The sequence below is a fragment of the Chiloscyllium punctatum genome, chromosome 18 (assembly GCF_047496795.1).
Source record: "Chiloscyllium punctatum isolate Juve2018m chromosome 18, sChiPun1.3, whole genome shotgun sequence".
In the NCBI taxonomy this organism is placed as follows: Eukaryota; Metazoa; Chordata; class Chondrichthyes; order Orectolobiformes; family Hemiscylliidae; genus Chiloscyllium; species Chiloscyllium punctatum.
In genome coordinates this window covers 77,858,176-77,881,100 of record NC_092756.1, presented here as the reverse complement: position 1 = coordinate 77,881,100, position 22,925 = coordinate 77,858,176, and the positions used below count along the sequence as shown (strand labels likewise).

Genomic DNA, 22,925 nt, shown 5'->3' with positions numbered 1-22,925 from the left:
GTCTGAATACAGAATTGGTTGGCCCATGGAAGACAGAGGGTGGTAGTAGATGGAGAGTATTCAGCCTGGAGCTTGGTGACCAGTGGTGTTCTGCAGGGATCTGTTCTGGGGCCTCTTCTCTTTGTGATTTTTATAATGACTTGGATATGGAAGTGAAGGATGGGTTAGTAAGTTTGCCAATGACACGAAGGTTAGAGGACTGGTGGATAGTGTGGAGGGCTGTTGTAGGTTGCAACGGAACATTGACAGGATGCAGAACTGGGCTGATAAGTGGCAGATAGAGTTCAACTTTGAAAAGTATGAAGTGATTCACTTTGGAAGGTTGAATTTGAATGCAGAATACAGGGTTAAAAGCAGGATTCTTGGCAGTGTGGAGGAACAGAGGGATCTTGGGGTCCATGTCCATAGATTCCTCAAAGTTGCCATCCAAGTTGATAGGTTTGTTAAGGCAGCATATGGTGTGTTGGCTTTCATTAGCAGGGGTATCGAGTTTAAGGACCGCGAGGTTATGCTGCAGCTCCACAGAGCCCTGGTTAGATCACACTTGGAATATTGTGTTCGGTTATGGTCGCCTCTTTATAGAAAGGATGTGGAAGCTTTAGAGCGATGCAGAAGAGATTTACCAGGATGCTGCCTGGACTGGAGGACATGTCTTATAAAGAAAGGTTGAGGGAGGTAGGGCTCTTTTCATTGGAGCAAAGAAGGATGAGAGGGGACTAAGTAGAGGTGTACAAGATGATGAGAGACAGATAGGGTGAATAGTCAGAGACATTTTCTGAGGGCAGAAATGGCTATCACGAGGAGCATAATGTTAAGGTGATTGGAGGAAGGTTTAGGGGAGATGTCAGAGATTGGTTCTTTACACAAAGTGGTGGGTGTGTGGAATGTACTGCCTGTAGTGGTAGCAGAGTCAGAAACATTTGGGACATTTAAGCGACTCTTGGATAGGTGCATGGATGATAGTAAAATGTAGGGCACATAGGTTAGTTTGATCTTAGAGTAGGATACAAGGTCGGCACAACATCAAGGGCCAAAGGGCTTGTACTGTGCTATACTGTTCTATGTTCTAAACAAGGTGAACATGCATGATTCTCCTTTGTTCATGATGCAGGTTTCAGATGCCAGCTAAACTGGTCAACACAATTAAATTGAAGACACAGCAGACACGGCCCCATGGGAGGTTCCTTTCCCTCCCTCAATAAACCCTATCAGCATAGCTTTCTTTACCTTTCTCCCTAATGTGTTTAACCAGCATCTGTCAAGCGTATCTATGCTACTCACCGCAAATGGACCTTGAGGTATTGAATCTACAATTTAACCACATGCTTGTATCATCTTAGTGCTGTAGGTGTTCATACCACATTGGACATAAACATAACTCTTGACATTCTCCTAACAAAATACTTTCATCTTAGTTTCCAATGGGGTTGGAACCCACATTCTCAGAGCATTCATTTGGGCCTGTGGAAGATTAGAGAGTGTAGTGCTGGAAAAGCACAGCAGGTCAGACAGCATCAGAGGAGCAGGATAATCGACGTTTCGGGCAAAAACCCTTCATTTTTGCCCAAAACATCGACTCTCCTGCTCCTCAGATGTTGCCTGACCTGCTGTGCTTTTCCAGCACTACACTCTTGACTCTAAACTCCAGCATCTGCACTCCTCATTTTCGCCTGTGGAAGACTAACCCAGTGACAACACTGCAACCCCACTCTTATCCCAAGGAGGTTTTTCACCTCCTTATTCTCTCATGGGATGTGGACATAGCTGGCATGTTCAGCACATGTTACCTGCGTAGTTAGGCCATTTCAGAGTCAACCACACTCCTGTGGTCTGGAATATAGCAGAAAACAGGTACGGCTGGCACATTTCTTTCTTTAAACGACATCAGATGGGGTATTAACAACAATGCCTCTCGGTGTTTTGACTATGATCAAGTTTAAAAAGTGACACCTTCAGAGTCATATTACTGAGGTGAGGAATCTTGAGACTAGCTGCCGTGATAGAATTTGACAAAACAAAGAACTGCAGATGCTAGAAGTCTGAAACATTTAAAAAAAAACTGCTGCACAAACTCAGCAGGACTTGGCAGCATCTGTACAGAGAAAGCAAACTTAACATTTCAGGTCCAATGGCCCTTCTTCAGAACTGGGATTTGAACCTTGAATTATTGGCCCAGTGACATTTCCACAAGGCCACCATTTTCCCACAGTGCTTATACTCATTCAAGAATGCTTCAATGCATATTGGCAACTAATGCCTAACCTAACACCCGCTCCTTAACACAGCATTTACTGCTCGTCCCTAGTTGCCCTTGAAGGTGGTAGTGAGTTGCTTTCTTGAACCGCTACAGTTCAGTTACTGTGGGGTTGACCAACAATGCCATTATAGTTGAAATTCCAGGATTTTGACCCAGAAACAGTGAAGGAATAGCAATATATTTCCAAATCAGGATGGTGTGTGGCTTGGAGGGGAACTTGCAAGTGATGGTGTTCCCATGTATCTGCTGCCCTTCTCTTTCGAGAAGAAAGTGTTGTGGGTTTGGAAGGTGCTGTCTGAGGATCTTTGGTGAATTTCTGAAGTGACTGTTGTGGATAGTACACACTGTTGTGACTGAACATTCAATGGTGGAGAGAGTGGAAGCTTGTGGATATAATGTCAGTCAAGTGGGCTCCTTTGTTCTGAATGGTGTCAAGCTTCTTGAGTGATGTTGGAACTGCACCAATCCACACAAGTGGGGAGTATTCCATCACACTCCTGACTTTACCTTGCAGATGATGGACAATCTTTGGAGAGTCAGGAGGTGAGTTACTCACCACAGTATTTCTAAACTCTGACATGCTCTTGCAGGAGAAAGTGAGGAGTGCAGATGCTGGAGATCAGAGCTGAAAATGTGTTGCTGGAAAAGCGCAGCAGGTCAGGCAGCATCCAAGGAGCAGGAGAATCGACGTTCCGGACATGAGCCCTTCTTCTTGAATGAGGAAAGTGTGTCCAGCAGGCTAAGAGAAAAGGTAGGGAGGAGGGACTTGGGGGAGGGGCGTTGGAAATGCGATAGGTGGAAGGAGGTCAAGGTGAGGGTGATAGGCTGGAGTGGGAGTGGGAGCGGAGAGGTCAGGAAGAAGATTGCAGGTTAGGAAGGCGGTGCTGAGTTCGAGGGATTTGACTGAGACAAGGTGAGGGGAGGGGAAATGAGGAAACTGGAGAAATCTGAGTTCATCCCTTGTGGTTGGAGGGTTCCTAGGCGGAAGATGAGGCGTTCTTCCTCCAACCGTTGTGTTGCTATGGTCTGGCGATGGAGGAGTCCAAGGACCTGCATGTCCTTGGTGGAGTGGGAGGGGGAGTTGAAGTGTTGAGCCAGGGGGTGGTTGGATTGGTTGGCCCCTGTACACCTCCATCCCCCATTACGAAGGACTCAAAGCCCTCCGCTTCTTTCTTTCCCGCCGTACCAACCAGTACCCTTCCACTGACACCCTCCTTCGACTGACTGAACTGGTCCTCACCCTGAACAACTTCTCTTTCCAATCCTCCCACTTCCTCCAAACCAAAGGAGTAGCCATGGGCACCCGCATGGGCCCCAGCTATGCCTGTCTCTGCGTAGGATATGTGGAACAGTCCATCTTCCGCAGCTACACTGGCACCACCCCCCACCTTTTCCTCCGCTACATCGTGCTCCCACGAGGAGGTTGAACAGTTCATCCACTTTACCAACACCTTCCACCCTGACCTCAAATTCACCTGGACTGTCTCAGACTCCTCCCTCCCCTTCTTAGACCTTTCCATTTCTATCTCGGGCGACCGAATCAACACGGACATTTACTATAAACCGACCGACTCCCACAGCTACCTAGACTAGACTAGACCTCCCCCCACCCTGCCCCCTGTAAAAATGCCATCCCATATTCCCAATTCCTTCGTCTCCGGCGCATCTGCTCCCAGGAGGACCAGTTCCAATACCGTACAACCCAGATGGCCTCCTTCTTCAAAGACCACAATTTCCCCCCAGACGTGATCGACGATGCCCTCCACCGCATCTCCTCCACTTCCCGCTCCTACGCCCTTGAACAGCGCCCCTCCAACCGCCACCAGGACAGAACCCCACTGGTCCTCACCTACCACCCCACCAACCTCCATATACAGCGTATCATCCGTCGTCATTTCCGCCACCTCCAAACGGACCCCACCACCAGGGATATATTTCCCTCCCCTCACCTATCAGCGTTCCGAAAAGACCACTCCCTCCGTGACTCCCTCGTCAGGTCCACACCCCCCACCAACCCAACTTCCACTCCCGGCACCTTCCCCTGCAACCGCAAGAAATGCAAAACTTGCGACCACACCTCCCCTCTTACTTCCCTCCAAGGCCCCAAGGGATCCTTCCATATCCGCCACAAATTCACCTGCACCTCCACATACATCATTTATTGCATCCGCTGCACCCGATGTGGCCTCCCCTATATTGGGGAGACAGGCCGCCTACTTGCGGAACGTTTCAGAGAACACCTCTGAGACACCCGGACCAACCAACCCAACCACCCCGTGGCTCAACACTTCAACTCCCCCTCCCACTCCACCAAGGACATGCAGGTCCTTGGACTCCTCCATCGCCAGACCATAGCAACACAACGGTTGGAGGAAGAACGCCTCATCTTCTGCCTAGGAACCCTCCAACCACAAGGGATGAACTCAGATTTCTCCAGTTTCCTCATTTCCCCTCCTCCCACCTTGTCTCAGTCCCAAACCTCAAACTCAGCACCACCTTCCTAACCTGTAATCTTCTTCCTGACCTCTCCGCCCCTACCCCCACTCCGGCCTATCACCCTCACCTTGACCTCCTTCCACCTATCACATTTCCAACGCCCCTCCCCCAAGTCCCTCCTCCCTACCTTTTATCTTAGCCTGCTGGACACACTTTCCTCATTCCTGAAGAAGGGCTCATGCCCGAAACGTCGATTTTCCTGCTCCTTGGATGCTGCCTGACCTGCTGCGCTTTTCCAGCAACACATTTTCAGCTCATGCTCTTGCAGCCAGTGTGTTTATGTGGCGAGTTTGTGGTTAATGTTGATAGTGTGGGATTCGGTGATAGTAACACCACTGAATTGCATGGGGCAGTGGTTATATTGTCTCTTACTGCTGATGGTCGTAACCTGGCTTTTGTGTGGCATGAATGTTACTTGTCACTTGTTAGCCCAAGTAGATATTGTCCAGATCTTTTTGCATTTGAACATGGACTTCTTCTGTGTCTGAGGAGTTGTGAATGATGCTGACCATTGTGCAATCATTAGTGAACATTCCCACTTCTGACCTTATGATGGAGGAAAGGTCCTTGATGAAGCAGTTGAAGATGCTTGAGCCTAGCACACTAGCCTGAGGAACTCCTGCAAAGATGTCCTGGAGTGAAGATGACCGACCTCCAACAACCATGCCCATCTTCCTATGTGCTCGATATGACTCTAACCAGCAGAGTTTGTCCTCTGATACCCATTAATACCAGTTTTGCCAGGGCTTCTTGATGCCACACTTGATCGGTTGCGGTATTGATGTCAAGAGTTGTCACTCTCACCTTACCTCACCTCTGGAACTCAACCCTTTTGTTCATGTTTGAACCAAGGCTATAGTGAGGTCAAAAGCTGAGTAGTCCTTCAGGAACCCTAACTGGGCATTATTGAGCAGCTTATTACTGAGCAAAGGTGTTGCTTGATAGCACAACTGATGACACCTTCCATCACTTTACTGATGATCAAGAGTAAATTGCTGGGGTTGTAACTGGTCAGGTTGAATTGTCCTGCTTTTTGTGTACAGGACATATCTGGGCAACTTTCCACATTGTCGAAGAGATGCCAGTGTTGTAACTATACTGGAAGAGCTTGGGAAGAGGAGTGGCAAATTCTGGAGCACAAGTCTTCAGTACTATTGCTGGAATGTTGTCAGGGCCCATAGCCTTTGCACTATCCAGTATCTCCAACTTTTTTTGATATCACGCGGAGTGAATCGAATTGGCTGAAGACTGGTATTTGTAATGCTGGGGATCACTTGAGGAGGCTGAGATTAATCGTCCATTTGGTACCTCTGGCTGAAAACCTCTCCGAGCTTCAGCCTTCATTCTGCACTGATGCACAGCTGAATGTGAGGAAACCAGTCACTGCACTGGATTTTGAGGGGCCCTTAAAAGGTATATCACCTTTATTGCTCACCTGGTGCTAACCGTGTGTGAGTTTTTGTTCATTCCTTCAATTCAAATTATGGCATTTAGGATCAACACCACATTCAAAAACAAGACTTCCAAACAGCCAACCATTCAGCACGCTCCTCTCAGTATAAACACGGGCGGCACGGTGGCACAGTGGTTAGCACTGCTGCCTCACAGCGCCAGAGACCCGGGTTCAATTCCCGCCTCAGGTGACTCTCTGTGTGGAGTTTGCACATTCTCCCCGTGTCTGCGTGGGTATCCTCCGGGTGCTCCGGTTTCCTCCCACAGTCCAAAGATGTGCAGGGCCAGGTGAATTGGCTGTGCTAAATTGCCCGTAGTGTTAGGTAAGGGGTAGATGTAGGGGTATGGGTGGGTTGCGCTCCCGCGGGGCGGTGTGGACTTGTTGGGCCGAAGGGCCTGTTTCCACACTGTAAGTAATCTAATCTAATAAACACTATATTCTCTTTATTTTGATGTTTCCTGTGAATTACCTTCATGAATGGAGGATTTGTCTTTTTCTCAATTATGGTGATTAGAATCAAAATTGGGTGCTAAAAATAGATCTCCATACTGGGATATATGTTTAGATCCAGTTCATACCATGTAACCAAAATAACCTGCAAGGTATTTCACCCACTAAAGGCCTACACAGGCTGAGCCATGATCAATTCTGCCCTACATGCGCTTCTTTACGAATAATAACCTTCTCTTTTGGAAAAGTATGAACTGGCACTAGGTTCTCGGGTGGGTGAAGCTATTGGCTGGTGAAAACTCTTACCTCCTCTGCTGTGCTGTCTCTGTAATATCTCAGGCTGGAGTCTGTCAGAACAAACCAGTGTTTCTTCCACTGAAAAAGAAACAAACAAATCAGATCATTTCATGAAGCTCAATAAAAAAAAATCATCAGACCCTGTATCAGCCCCTGACATTTACACAGTTAATAGCAGAGTTGCACATAATATACACTACTCCTGGAAGGTCTCAGCTTCAGTTGATGGAGCAAAAAGGGAAAGTGATCTTGACAAGTCTCAGGTAGCCACAGGATCCCAGATTATGTTTTTTTTTTATTAAATGTAGTTAAACTCACCAGGTTCACGGACAAGACTCCAGATCATTACATTTTGGCAATTGTTGAATTATAGCATCAAAGAATAAAGGAGACCATTCATCATAAGACGGTAACATGTAGGAGCAGGAGGCCACTCATCTCAATGAGTCTGTTCCATTGTTCAATGAGACCCTGGCTAAGCTGATAATCCTCAACTTCATTTTACTGCCTTCTCCTCATAACCCTTAAAACACTTACTGATTAAAAATCTGTCTATCTCAGCCTTGAGTATATTTAACAAGCCAGTCCCAACAGCCCTCTGTAGTAAAGAATTCCATAAATTCACAATGCTCTGAAAAGAAAAACATGTTTCCTCGTCTGTCTTAAATGGGTGATCCTTATTCTGAAATCATACCCTCTGCTCCTAGACTTTCTCACTATTGAAAACAACATTTCTGCATTTACCCTGTCAAGTCCTCTAATACTCTTGTGTGTTTTAATAAAGTCAAAGAGTCATTGAGTCATACAGCAGAGAAACAGACCCTTTGGTCCAGCTTGTCCATGCTGACCAGATATCCCAACCCAATCTAGTCCCAACTGCCAGCACCTGGCCCATATCCCTCCAAACCCTTCCTATTCATATACCCATCCAAATGCCTCTTAAATGTTGTAATTGTACCAGCCTCCACCACTTCCTCTGGCAGCTAATTCCATACACATACCATCCTCTGTGTGAAAAAGTTGCCCCTTAAGTCTCTTTTATATCTTTCCCCTTTCACCCTCAACCTACGCCCTCTGGTTCTGGACTTCCCCACTCCAGGGAAAAGACTTTGTCTATTTATCCTATCCATGCCCCTCATAATTTTATAAACCTCTATAAGGTCACCCCTCAGCCTCCGACGCTCCAGGGAAAACAGCCCCAGCCTCTTCAGCCTCTCCCTATAGCTCAAACCCTCCAACCCTGGCAACATCCTGGTAAATATTTTCTGAACTCTTCCAAGTTTCACAACCAGATATCCTAAATTAATCTAGTGCCATTTGCAAGCATTTGGCCCATATTCATCTAAACCCTTCCTATTCATATTCCTGTCCAGTTGTCTTTTAAATGTTGTAACTGTACCAGCATCCACTACTTCATCTGGCAGCTCATTCCATACATGCATCATCCCCTGAGTGAAATAGTTACCCCTGAAGTCCCTTTTAAATCTTTCCCCTTAAACCTATGCCCTCTAGTTTTGGACTCCCCTACCCTGGGGAAAGACCTTGGCTTTTCAATCTATCCATGCTTACGTAAGTTTATAAATCTCTGCAAGGTCACCCCCCAGTCTCTTATCCCCATTCTAGAATTCTTCTTCCTCACTAGGAAATGTATTTTTCTGTAAGTCATGAACTATTTTCTGAAACATTTGCCATTGTTCCTCAACCACCCTTGCTGCTGCCCACCTTCGCCAGCTCTGTCCTCAGTCCTTTGCACTTACCCTTATTTAAGCTTAGCAGGATTTCTGATCCAAGTTTCTCCCTCTCAAACTAAATGCTAAATTCTAAGATGTCATGATCACGGTGTCCTTGGGGATCTTTTACTCTGACATTATTTATCAAACCTGTCTCATTACATATCACCATATCCAAGATAGCCTGATCCTGATTTGGATTCCAACATTGTTTCCTGGACACTATGTCATTGCTATCAACGTGGACTACTGGATCCCTCTTCTCTCTCTCAACCTTCTTCAGCCCAAAGGTAGATGTCTTTAACTCTGGCACTGGGCAGATGATACAGCATTTGGGACTCCCACTCACTGCAGAAATAGTACTTATTTACTGCAATTATGGTGTCCCCAACCGCTATTATGGTCCTATTTCCTTCCCACATTTTAATGGCTCCCTGTACCAAAGTGCCGTTGTCAGTTTGCTCATCGTCCCTGCACTCTGTTCTGCACAGCTTACAAGATCCTTATTAATGTTGGATAATTGCAGGGGCTGAGGTTCCTCAATTGTAGCCCCATGGATCCTCATACATGCCTCACCAACAGTCAATTACCTAAACTGACAGGGGTGACAGGGAGGGGACAAACTGGAAGTTTAAGAAGGAAATTGAAGGGAAAGTTAGAACAAGGGAAGTCAAGAAAGACAACAGTATCAATGAAGCAGAAAACACAAAAAGGGATCATGCCGTAAGTTTGAGTGAAATAGGGGTTGATGGGAAGGGTGAGGGCAGTAACAAATTAAAAATACTATATATGAATGCACGAAGTATTAGAAATAAGATGGATGAGCTTGAGGCTCTTTTGGAAATTGGCAGCTATGATATTGTGCGGATAACTGAGACGTGGCTTCAAGTGGACAGTGCCTGGGAAATGAATATTCAAGGCTATACGTACTATCGTAAGGACAGACTGACGGGCAGAGGGGGTGGGGTGGCCCTGTTGTAAGGGATGATATTCAGTCCCTTGCGCGGGGGGAACCTAGTATCAGGGGATGTAGAGTCAGTATGGATAGAGCTGAGAAATTCTAAGGGTAGAAAGACCCTCTTGGGAGTTATCTATAGGCCCCCAAACAGTAGTATGGATGTAGGGTGTAAGTCGAATTAGGAGCTGAAATTGGCCTGTCGCAAATATGTTATGGGGGATTTCAACATGCAGATAGACTGGGAGAATCAGGATGGTATTGGACCTCAAGAAAGAGACTTTGTTGAGTGCCTCCGAGATGGATTCTTAGAACAGCTGGTGCCGGAGCCGACCAGGGAGAAGGCAATTCTGGATCTGGTATTGTGCAACCAACCAGAATTGGTCAGGGACCTCGAAGTGAAGGAACCATTAGGAGGTAGTGACCATAATACAATAAGCTTCAATCTGCAATTTGAAAGGGAGAGGGTACAATCGGTAGTGACAATATTTCAGTTGAATAAAGGGAACTATGGAGCTATGAGGGAGAAGCTGGCTAAAGTTCAGTGGTGCAATACCTTAACAGGGATGATAGTGGAGGAACAATGGCGAATATTTCTGGGTATAATGCAGAAGATGCAGGATCAGTTCATTCCAAAAAGGAAGAAAGATCCTAGGAGGAGGCAGGTGTGGTCATGGCTGACGAGGGAAGTTAAGAAACATATAAAGTCAAAAGAGAAAAAGTATAACAGAGCAAAGATGAGTGGGAAAACGGAGGACTGGGAAGCTTGGAAAGAACAACAGAGGATTACTAAGAAGGAAATACGCAGAGAAAAAATGAGGTACGAAGATAAACTGGCCAAAAATATAAAGGAGGGTGGTAAAAGCTTTTTTAGGTATGTGAAAGGGAAAAAAAATGGTTAAGACTAAAATTGGGCCCTTGAAGACAGAAACAGGGGAATATATTACAGGGAACAAAGAAATGGCAGAAGAATTGAATTGGTACTTCAGGTCTGTGTTCACTGGGGAAGACGCAAGCAATCTCCCAGAGGTAACGGTGGCTGAAGGACCTGAACTGAAGGGAATTTATATTTGCCAGGAATTGGTGTTGGAGAGACTGTTAGGTCTGAAGGTTGATAAGTCCCCGGGGCCGGATGGTCTATATCCCAGGGTACTGAAGGAGGTGGCTCGAGAAATCGTGGATGCGTTGGTGAGTATTTTGCAGAGTTCGATAGATTCAGGATCAGTTCCTGTGGATTGGAGGGTGGCTAATCTTGTACCACTTTTTAAGAAAGGAACGAGAGAGAAAGCAGGAAATTATAGACCAGTTAATCTGACCTCCATGATGGGAAAGATGCCGGAGTCTATTATAAAGGATGAAATTACGACACATCTGGACAGCAGTAACAGGATAGGTCAGAGTCAGCATGGATTTATGAAGGGGAAATCATGCTTGACTAATCTTCTGGAATTTTTTGAGGATGTAACTCTGAAGATGGACAAGGGAGATCCAGTGGATGTAGTGTACCTGGACTTTCAGAAAGCCTTTGATAAAGTCCCGCATAGGAGGTTAGTGAGCAAACTTAGGGCGCATGGAATTGGGGGTAAAGTACTGACTTGGATTGAAAATTGGTTGGCTGACAGGAAACAAACAGTCGTGATAAACGGCTCCCTTTCAGAATGGCAGGCAGTGACCAGTGGGGTACCGCAGTGATCAGAGCTGGGACCGCAGCTTTTTACAATATATATTAAGAAGATGGTATTAATAGTAACATTAGCAAATTTGCTGATGATACAAAGCTGGGTGGCAGGGTGAAATGTGGAGAGGATGTTCGGAGATTACAGGGTGACCTGGACAGGTTAGGTGAGTGGACAGATGCATGGCAGATGCAGTTTAATGTGGATAAATGTATGGTTATCCACTTTGGTGCAAGAACAGGAAGGCAGATAAGTACCTAAATGGAGTCAAGTTAGGTAAAGGGGCAGTACAAAGAGATCTGGGTGTTCTTGTACACCAGTCAATTATGCAGGTAAAGCACGTTGTGAAGAAAGCTAATAGCATGCTGGCCTTCATAACAAGAGGGATTGAGTATAGAAGCAAAGAGGTTCTTCTGCAGCTGTACAGGGCCCTGGTGAGACCGCACCTGGAATATTGTGTGCAGTTCTAGTCTACAAATTTGAGGAAAGACATTCTGGCTATTGAGGGAGTGCAGCGTAGGTTCACAAGGTCAATTCCTGGAATGGTGTGATTACCTTACACTGAAAGACTGGAGCGACTGGGCTTGTATACCCTTGAGTTTAGAAGACTGAGAGGGGATCTGATTGAGACACATAAGATTATTAAAGGATTGGACATTCTGGAGGCAGGAAACATGTTTCCGCTGATGGGTGAGTGCCGAACCAGAGGACACAGCTTAAAAATAAGGGGTAGGCCATTTAGGACAGAGATGAGGAGAAACTTCTTTACCCAGAGAGTGGTGGGTGTGTGGAATGCTCTGCTCCAGAAGGCAGTGGAGGCCCAGTCTCTGGATTTGTTTAAGAAAGAGTTGGATAGAGCTCTCAAGGATAGTGGAATCAAAGGTTATGGAGATAAGGCAGGAACAGGATACTGATTGAGGATGATTAGCCATGATCATAATGAATGGTGGTGCAGGCTCGAAGGGCAGAATGGCCTACTCCTGCACCTATTGTCTCTTGTCTATTGACCACCGTCTGGAGCAAAGTGTCCAGGTATTTTCCCCAACATGCAGCAATGTCTGCAACTTGGTTTCTAAATCCTCAACTTGGATCTGAAATTCCTTGAGGTGCAAACACTACAGATTAAATTCAATACCATTAGTATTGAATTTAAGTTATAGATTAATTACTCGAAATTCCTTGCTATTTACGTTTCACAGTAATGATATTATAAACAGAAAAGAAAAATCCTCACCATTATCAACAATTTGGAGATGCCAGTGTTGGACTGGGGTGTACAAGTTAAAAATCACAATACCAGGTTATAGTCCAACAGGTTTAATTGGAAGCACTAGCTTTTGGAGCGCTGCTCCTTCATCAGATGGTTGTGGAGTACACAGTTGTAAGACATTGAACCTTTGCTATAAATTCTGTGTCTTACAATTGTGTACCCCACAACCACTTGATGAAGGAGCAGTGCTCTGAAAGCTAGTGTGCTTCTAATTAAACCCGTTGGACTATAACCTGGTGTTGCGTAATTTTTAACCATTATCAACATGAGACTTAAGCAGTTATTATTAAGAGAGAAGAAAATACTGGAGGCCTAAACACAAACTGATGACCTTGTTTTTACGTTGAAGGTTAGAAACATTCACCAATCCTAATCATCAGTCAGTTTCTTTCCCTGTCCTCACATCACACTGTGGTTTGTGACATCACTCCATCAATGCTCTGACGACTGGCTGGTCTCTCAATCCATGCCTCTTATTCTCTCTGACTCACCTCTCATTCTGGAGAAGTTACTTCTTGCAGTAAATCCTAATTAAAGCATCTCTCTCCCCCTTTGCACTAGATTCCACTTTGAGCCAAATTTCCAACAATATAATCAGTAACTCACTCATCTTTTGTCTCACTTTGCTGCAATCTCATTCACACTGACCATGCTCTTTACTAACTGTACAGTGAATGACTTCCCATTCTTATAAATGTCTTCTCGCAGAACCACCCGATCACAGTTCGACAAAGGAATTCAGGTGCTTGAATTCTAAGAGCCAGCAACAGGCTTATTTAAGTTTGAATCAGGCACGTGTACTAGCTCTTTGAAACAGTGATTAATTTTTTTTAATTATATAGATGTGGGCTCAGCATTTGTTGCCTATGCCCGATTACTCTTGAACTAAGGACTTACTAGGACCTTTCCGAGGACAGTGGTAAAGTCAACCAGATTGCTGATAGCCTGGAGTTGCATGTTGTAGATAAAAGGAACAGACATTGTGCCTGTTTCAACTTAATAAAATAAGCCATTCTGAGGGTCATTCTTCAGGGCAATGCCATGACCAAAGTAAAACTGCATGGTTTAAACTTCAACAAAGCTTGACAGTTAACTGTCAGTCATCACTTAACCAATCAGGACCCACTTCCCAAGTTATCAGTATAAAATCTTTGTACTCCTTTACATTGATATCCTCTCAAATTAAGAATCTAATGATGATCATGAAACCCTTGCCAATTGTCGGAACAACCCACCTGGTTCACTAATGTATTTTAGGGAAGGAAACGGTTGTCTTCACCTGGTCTAGCCTACATGTGACTCCAGACCCTCAAATATTTGGTTGACTCTTGACTGCCCGCTCAGCAATTAGAGATGGACAATAAATAGCCTGCTATGCCCACACCCCGTGAATGAAAAGAAAAAGTCCTGTTAATTGCCAGACCAAAACCTTTGACAAAATGTTTGTTTTTTTTCAGCAGTACTCAAGTCTGGTGCTATCAAATGATTATTTAACTAAAATAACTCATGCTTTTTAAATAGTCTTCTCACCCTATGCTATCATCTTCAAAAGTCTATTGCCTAGTACAGAATCCGACAGAAATCCAAATTATTATCAACATTGGAGTGAGATTGCAGTCAATGACCACTTCCAAAGCAGATTTAGTGACAGATTCATTGAGTCATGGAGTCATTCAGTCATAGATCCAGATTCACACAGCACGGAAACAGATTCTTCAGTCCAACTCGTCCATGCTGACCAAGTTTCCCAAACAAAAATCAGTCCCATCTGCCTGCAATTGGCCAATATCCCTCTAAACCTTTCCTATTCATGTATCTGTCCAAATATTGTAACTGTTCCTGCATCTACTTTTCCTCTGGCAGTTCATTCCACATGCAAACACGCTCTGTGTGAAAAAGTTGCAATGAGGTCTGTTTCAAATCTTTCTCCTCTCACCTTAAAAAATATGCACTCTAGTTTTAAAATCCCCTACGCTAGACTTTTGCCACTCAACTTGTCTCTGTCCCTCATGTTTTTCTAAATATCTGTAAGGTCACCCCTCAACTTCCTATATTCCAGTGAAAAAAGTCCCATGTATCCAGCCTCTCCTTATAACTCAAACCCTCCATTCCTGGTAACATTCTTATAAATCTTTTTTACACCTTCTCTAACTTAGTAATATCCCTCCTCTAGCAGGGTGAACAAAACTGTACACAGTAATCCAAAATGGCCTCACCAATGTTCTGTAAAACCACAATATGATGTCCCAACTCCTATACTCAATGGACTGAGCAATGAAGGCATGCTAAATGTCTTCTTTACCACCCATCTACTTATGATGCAACTTGCAAAAGAACTATGTACCTGAATGTCTAGGTCTCTCTATTTGACAACACTCCCCAGGGTCCTATCAAATCTATGTTAACAACTGAGAAAAAAGGCATTAGGGTGTTCAAAAAAAGATGGAAAATGCTGACAGTAGATTAGCTGGATTAATTGACAAAGACATAATGACAATTAATTCTTCTGTGAAAAATTGCACAGTACAACTTTGTAGATGGACACTCACCTCACCGCGAGCATCGAGAATGGACATCCAGCCCTTCTTGAAGTTCAGGAGATCTGGCTGCAAGTTGAAAAAAGAAGATGATCAACACTTTACTCAATTAAATGAAGTTACACAAATTATCTGACCAAACAATCTGACCAAAGTTCTTCAACAAGTGAAGTTTGTTTCTATAAAATGGAAGGCTTATTTTGGTAGTCCATTATTTAGAGAATCTTAGAGATAAGATGGAGGGCATTCAGTTCTTTGTACCTGCACTATCACTTTGAAAGAGGGAATCACTTAGTATCACTCCCAAGACATTGAGGACAGAAATGAAGAGGAATTTCTTTACTCAGAGGTGGGTGAATCTTTGGAATTTTCTACCCAGAGGGCTGAGGATGCTCTGTCATTGAGTATAGTCAAGACAGGGATTGATAGATTTCTAGATACTAATGATCAAGGGAAGTGGGATAGTGCATGAAAATGGTGTTAAGGTAAATGATCAGCCATGATCTAGTATGGTGGAGCAGTACTGAGGGGCTGAATAGCCTATTCCTGCTCTATGTTCTTTCTCCATGTTGCTGCTCTTTTCTAAGTGATATATCCAATTCCCTTTTTAAAGTCACTATGGAATCTACTTCCTTCATCCTTTCAGATATTGCAGTCCAGGTTATAACAAGAGTAGATTAAATATTGGGGATGGGTAATAAATGATGGTCTTGCCTGAGAGGCTCATTTTCCATGAATGATTAAGAAGAAAATCTCCCCATCTTCTCCTTGTTTGTATGCCAATTATCTGAAGTCTTTGTCGCCTGGTTATCAATCCCCCTGCCACCGGAAATAATTTTTTCTGTGTTACTCCTTGTCATTTTGAACATTGTTATTAAATTGCCCTTAAGTCTGGGCAGGAAGTGAGGAGTGCAGATGCTGGAGATCAGAGCTGAAAATGTGCTGCTGGAAAAGCACGCAGCATCCAAGGAGCAGGAGAATCGACGTTTCGGGCATGAGCCCTTCTTCAAGAATGAGGAAAGTGTGTCCAGCAGGCTAAGATAAAAGATAGGGAGGAGGGACCTGGGGGAGGGGCATTGGAAATGCCTCCACGCCGATCTCCGTCACCACGCCTTCCCCTGCCCCCACGCCGATCTCCGTCCCCATGCCGATCTCCGTCCCTGCCCCCATGCCCAACCCCGCCCCCACTCCCAGCTCCAGCCCCACACCAGGTCCTAGCTCCCAGCCCTGCCGTGTTTTCACCATCCCTCCAGATCTACCCCTCTCTGAGGATGAAACATCAGTCCTCAGCAGAGGCCTCACCTTCATCCCCTACGCTTCCAGATTAACGAGTTCAACACGCAGCGTGACATCGAACAATTTTTCCGCCACCTTTGCCTCCGCGCCTACTTCTTCAACCAGGATTCTCGCCCATCCTCTGACGACCCCTTCTCCCGCCTCCAACACACCCCATCCACCTGGACACCTTGTGCTGGCCTCTTACCCGCCCTCGATCTCTTCATAGCCAACTGCTGCCACGACATTAACCGCCTCAACTTCTCCACCCCTCTCACCCACTCCAACCTCTCACCCTCGGAACATGCTGCCCTCCACTCCCTCCGTTCCAACCCCAACCTCACTATCAAACCGGCAGACAAGGGAGGTGCGGTAGTAGTTTGGCGCACCGACCTTTACACCGCTGAGGCTAAACGCCAGCTCGTAGACACCTCCTCCTACAGCCCCCTTGATCATGAACCCACCTCCCATCACCAAACCATCATCTCCCAGACCATCCATAACCTCATCACCTCAGGGGATCTCCCATCCACCGCCTCCAACCTCATAGTCCCACAACCCTGCACCGCCCGTTTCTACCTCCTGCCCAAAATCCACAAACCTGACTGCCCCGGCCAACCCATTGTCTCAGCCTGCTCCTGTCCTACCAAACTCATCTCTGCATACCTCGACACGGTCCTGTCCCCCTTAGTCCAAGAACTCCCCACCTACGTTCGGGACACCACCCACGCCCACCACCTCCTCCATGATTTGTGCTTCCCCGGTCCCCAAACGCCTTATTTTCACCATGGACATCCAGTCCCTGTACACTTCCATTCCCCATTACAAAGGACTCAAAGCCCTCCGCTGCTTCCTTTCCCGCCGTACCAACCAGTACCCTTCTACTGACACTCTCCTTCGACTGACTGAACTGGTCCTCACCCTGAACAACTTCTCTTTCCAATCCTCCCACTTCCTCCAAACCAAAGGAGTAGCCATGGGCACCCGCATGGGCCCCAGCTATGCCTGCCTCTTCGTAGGATATGTGGAACAGTCCATCTTCCACAGCTACACTGGCACCACCCCCCACCTTTTCATCCGCTACATCGAGGAGGTTGAACAGTTCATCCACTTTACCAACACCTTCCACCCCGACCTCAAATTCACCTGGACCGTCTCAGACTCCTCCCTCCCCTTCTTAGGCCTTTCCATTTCTATCTCGGGCGACCGAATCAACACGGACATTTACTATAAACCAACCGACTCACACAGCTACCTAGACTATGCCTCCTCCCACCCTGTCCCCTGTAAAAACGCCATCCCATATTCCCAACTCCTTCGTCTCCACCGCATCTGCTCCCAGGAGGACCAGTTCCAATACTGTACAACCCAAATGGCCTCCTTCTTCAAAGACCGCAATTTCCCCCCAGACGTGATCAACGATGCCCTCCATCGTATCTCCTCCACTTCCTGCTCCTACGCCCTTGAGCTGTGCCCCTCCAACCGCCACCAGGACAGAACCCCACTGGTCCTCACCTACCACTCCACCAACCTCCATATACAGCGTATCATCCGGCGTCATTTCCGCCACCTCCAAACGGACCCCACCACCAGGGATATATTTCCCTCCCCTCTCCTATCAGCGTTCCGAAAAGATCACTCCCTCCGTGACTCCCTCGTCGAGTCCACACCCCCCACCAACCCAACCTCCACTCCCGGCACCTTCCCCCGCAACTGCAACAAATGCAAACTTGTGCCCACACTTCCCCCCCTTACTTCCCTCCAAGGCCCCAAGGAATCCTTCCATATCCGCCACAAATTCGCCTGCACCTCCACACACATCATTTATTGCATCCGTTGCTCCCGATGTGGCCTCCTCTATATTGGGGAGACGGGCCGCCTACTTGCGGAACATTTCAGAGAACACCTCTGGGACACCCGGACCAACCAACCCAATCACCCCGTGGCTCAACACTTCAACTCCCCCTCCCACTCCACCAAGGACATGCAGATCCTTGGACTCCTCCATCGCCAGACCATAGCAACACGACGGCTGGAGGAAGAGCACCTCATCATCCGCCTAGGAACCCTCCAACCACAAGGGATGAACTCAGATTTCTCCAGTTTCCTCATTTCCCCTCCCCCCACCTTGTCTCAGTCAAATCCCTCGAACTCAGCACTGCCTTCCTAACCTGCAGTCTTCTTCCTGACCTCTCCGCCGCCAGCCCACCCCCACTCCAGCCCATCACCCTCACCTTGACCTCCTTCCACCTATCGCATTTCCAACGCCCCTCCCCCAAGTCCCTCCTCCCTACCTTTTATCTTAGCCTGCTGGACACACTTTCCTCATTCCTGAAGAAGGGCTCATGCCTGAAGCGTCGATTCTCCTGATCCTTGGATGCTGCCTGACCTGCTGCGCTTTTCCAGCATCATATTTTCAGCTTAAGTCTGGGCAGGGCAATTACCAAAATGAAATTCTAGAGCGCTCGAAGAGGTGGCAAGAGGGGGAAGTTGGATTTGGACTAACTGTTGGGATATTTTATGACACTATAATTGCTATATAAATGCTGCTCGTTGGATGCTGCCAGATTTCACTGCTCGTTGGATGCTGCCTGAACTGCTGTGCTCTTCCAGCACCACTAATCCATATAAATAGATCTGTCAGGGCTGGTCCTGGAGGTGGAATCAAAGTTAAACTACAAATACTGATGCAGCATTAATGGACGTAATTAGAATCTTTCCAGTTTACAACACTTAGTGAGACACCCCTCCATCTATCAGACCCTTCATCAGGCATAACAGAATATCAAATATGCTGATATTTTCAAGGCAGCATTAACAGAGACAGGCAACAGATTCCCTCCATGCCATAGACCATCCTGGCCTGGAAATATTTTTCCACTTCTTCACTGTCGCTAGGGCAAAATCCTGGAGGGAGGGAGTGTGTGTGTGTACCTACGCTTTTTAGGGATGAGTTATAAATGCCAGCCCAGCCAGTGATGCCCACATGCCATGAATAGAAACCCAAAACCACCAGATGACAACTTTCAAAGAGGAGGTTTCAAACAGTGAGTGAAAACCAAAGCTCAGACACTGGAGTTAACATTTTTCAGGAGGCCAAATAAAACCATATTGAATGGATTTTCACAAATTGCAACAGACTTTTCCAGTGTTATCAGAGATTTGAGAAACTATATTGCTGCTGACAGGTTTAGTTCCCATCAGGAAGAATGTTAGCAAAAGCTTCAATGCCCTGTGTCTCCACAAGACCCCCCAACTCTCTTAACTTCAGCTGTTCTCTGCCTGACATGTAAACTCCCCGTATGGATGCAGAAATAACTCAAGGTAACAGTGCAGATTGTTAAAGCCGCAGGTTCCTTTTTAGGGGGACAGAATTGAAAAACAGAAGTTATATTAAACTTTAGAGAAGGAAACTACTATCCTTCCCTGGTCTTGCCTACATGTGACTTCAGACCCACAGCAATGTATCTGACTCTTAATTGCCCTGTGAGCAATTAGGAATGCGCAATAAAAGCTGGTTTAGACAGAGGTACCTACATTCCATGAATGAATAAAGGAAAACTTGTATACACAGTGTCAGCTTAGCCACACTTGGAGTTCTGTGAAAATGTGACTTCAACAGACTTCTAACATTTAGTGCCACTCGAGCAACTTAAAGCACATATAAATCTGAGTCTTGTGGCTGTTTATCACCACCATAGCTCTGGCAGCTTCCTCCCAGAGGTATGTCATCCCAGGGGGAACATGATGACCAGTTTTGTTGCCACAGAAACTGCTGCAGGAAATGGTTGAAACCCTGAAACCTTCTATTTGAGCACATATGGTATTGTAAAAGCTGAAATCAACTACATGAATTTATAAGTTCAATGATTACAGATTCAGACAATGACATGTCCGTTTATCATGATATCACAGCAATCCAGACAAGCTGCTGTTATCAGATATGTATTGTTGCCATATTTACATATATTCAAATAGAGGGTTCTGTTCACTGCAAACAGCACATATACTGATGTGCATATACAGCACACCAGCCTCATTCCTGAAGAAGGGCTTATCCTGAAACGTCGATTCTCCTGCTCCTTGGATGCTGCCTGTCCTGCTGTGTTTTTCCAGCACCACATTTTTCAACATATGCTGGCCTGCTGCAAGGTTCCAACCTGAAATGTTGACTCCCCTTCTCTTCTGATGCTGCTTGACCGGCTGTACTTTTTCCAGCTCCACTCTTTATCCACATGTACAGACAATGCAGCCGATTCAGCTTAACAAAAACATTGGCGACAACTATTCCCCATTGCAATTTCCATTGTTAGTTGGGCCACCTTTACTATTTCATTTCCGTGCCAGACAGGAATGAACAACTGATGCACTCTTTAAATGTTTGCCATTGCCTACCTATCGTCATCCCTTTAAGTAATGTTCACCAGTTTATTACAACCAGCTTGCTCTTCATACTTAATCTCAGAATCGACAATGTTACTCTCGACTTTAAATGAAGAATTTTATCATATTGTGGTCACTCTTCCTCAAGGGGCTGCGAGCAGTGTGAATGCCAATTATTACTGTCTCATTACATGATACTCAGTTTTACTGTTTCTAATGTGATTTACCAAATCTATATGCAGATTAAAGTTGCCCGTAGTTGCAGCTATACTTGTTAAAGGCACAAGACAAATAGCTTCAACAGCACACTTCCTTTCTCAGCAATACTCATTCTCTTGCTGGAACAGTATGGAACATATATACCACAAACATGCTAAAACAACTTGACTAGAATGACTTATCCATGAGCTTTTTAAACTGGTTTAAAAATAAACATACATAGATTTATGCTCACTATAAGGCATCCACTGTCACCATGGCAACACTCAAAGCAAGACCACCTTCCTTAAGCATCATCAGAACACAACAACTTGATTTTGGACAGGATTTTCAAACATACTGAAATGTCCCAAGACACTTCACAGGAATGTAACCAAATAAAATTTGCACAGAGACACAATTAGGTGTACAGAATTGAGACAATTGGCCAAAGGCTTGTTCAAACTGCAGCAGGACAAATGCTTTCAATAGCACAGTCACAAAGACCCAAGGTCTCTGTGCACACAATTCTCTTACATCAGTCCTCAGTGCGATTAGCTCAGTCTCACCACTGGGCAAGACTTTATGCCGTACTTCTGTTGGCTCATGATCTGATCCCCATAGAGATTAATGACTTGCAAAATAAAAGGAAGTCAAATTTATATTTGATAGCTGAAGGGATGACATGAAAAAGATTCACATTTTATGACTTTTATTATCACAGACCAAGAGTAGTATTGACTAAACACTTTTAGCGTAGTCAATTTATAATTTAAACTCCAGATCAAAACATACTCCTTCTTCCGAAAGAATCTTAAATACCGCTTCACAGGTATGCCTTACACTTTCCCTCAAGTAGCTCAGCTCCTGAAGTTTTACTTCTATCCTTTTCCTTTCACAGTTCTGTAACTTTAACTTCAAACTACATTTCTCACTGAGAGCATTTCATTGCAATTCTTGGGTGAATCTTCCTCACAAATGTTTTCAGTCGGGGTGTGAGCCCATTAGATGGTTCTCTCTCTCCCAGATCCTGGCACATTTCTGTGTCTATAAATTTTTAAGAGGTAACCCTTTCCCTTCAAAGCCCATCTCCACGGTAACATCAATCACATGGACCTCATACCGAAGTAGAAATACTGATTAGCTAACCTTGGAAATCCAATGAAATTAAATACATTGGATATTTTAAAGCATAACTGTTTACAATCCAACATTCTTAACTCCTTTTGAAGTTTGCGAGGTGATCAGTGTAACCACTGTAAGTAGAGATGCTGCTGCCATTGTCTCCGAATGTGAATACCGTAGAGTTGTTTCTTTCTCACAAACAACCTGAGTCGCCCTTTGACCTCCAACAGCTGTATCACCCAGACCTGTTGTCAGGCAGACCTCAATAGGTCACAGAATTCCCTTCATTTTGTCTTAAAGACACAATCAGAAATTTAACAATGTTCCCTCTAAGCTGCACTCTAGTGCAGTTGCTCCAACTTCTGCATACTGTTCACAGAACTGACTTTGGTTTCAGAAGTCGCTGCTGTGCATGGACCTTGGAGGTCTGCGCGGTAGGAAAAGTACTTAGGGGAATGCTGGTTATGACGCTCATATTTGCAATGTCCAAAGTTGACTTTTCCAATGCCCTCCTCCCTGCTCCTCAAAGACCTACTCTGCACAGTGAGTCACACTTCAATGGGTAGCATTCTTGCCTGAGTCATAAGACTATGGGTTCAAATCAAACAGCAGAATCTAGTGCCCAGTATTTAGGTTTCCACTTTCGGTGCTGTGCTGAAGAAGTGCAGTAATCAGAGGTGCTTTCTTTACTTGCTATAAAACTTACCCATCTCCCCCCACAACTTTGTGACACAAAAAGCCTGCTAAGTCTCTGATACTCCATGGACGGAACATTTATCACTGGTAAAACTCCTGCCCTGTTAATAAAATGTAATAATCTCAA

The 22,925-nt window shown here is 45.3% G+C and overlaps 1 protein-coding gene across 6 annotated transcripts in view; it reads right to left on the bottom strand.

The window, feature by feature from the left end:
- triobpb (TRIO and F-actin binding protein b) overlaps window positions 1–22,925 on the bottom strand; it is a 373,748-nt gene that overhangs the window by 104,407 nt on the left and 246,416 nt on the right. For all 6 annotated transcript variants that reach the window (XM_072588503.1, XM_072588505.1, XM_072588506.1 and 3 more), the window contains 2 exons: window positions 15,134–15,190; window positions 6,963–7,031 (listed from right to left, as the gene is read on the bottom strand). In XM_072588503.1, coding sequence (XP_072444604.1) covers window positions 6,963–7,031; window positions 15,134–15,190 — 126 coding nt within the window. The remainder of the gene's footprint in view (window positions 1–6,962; window positions 7,032–15,133; window positions 15,191–22,925) is intronic.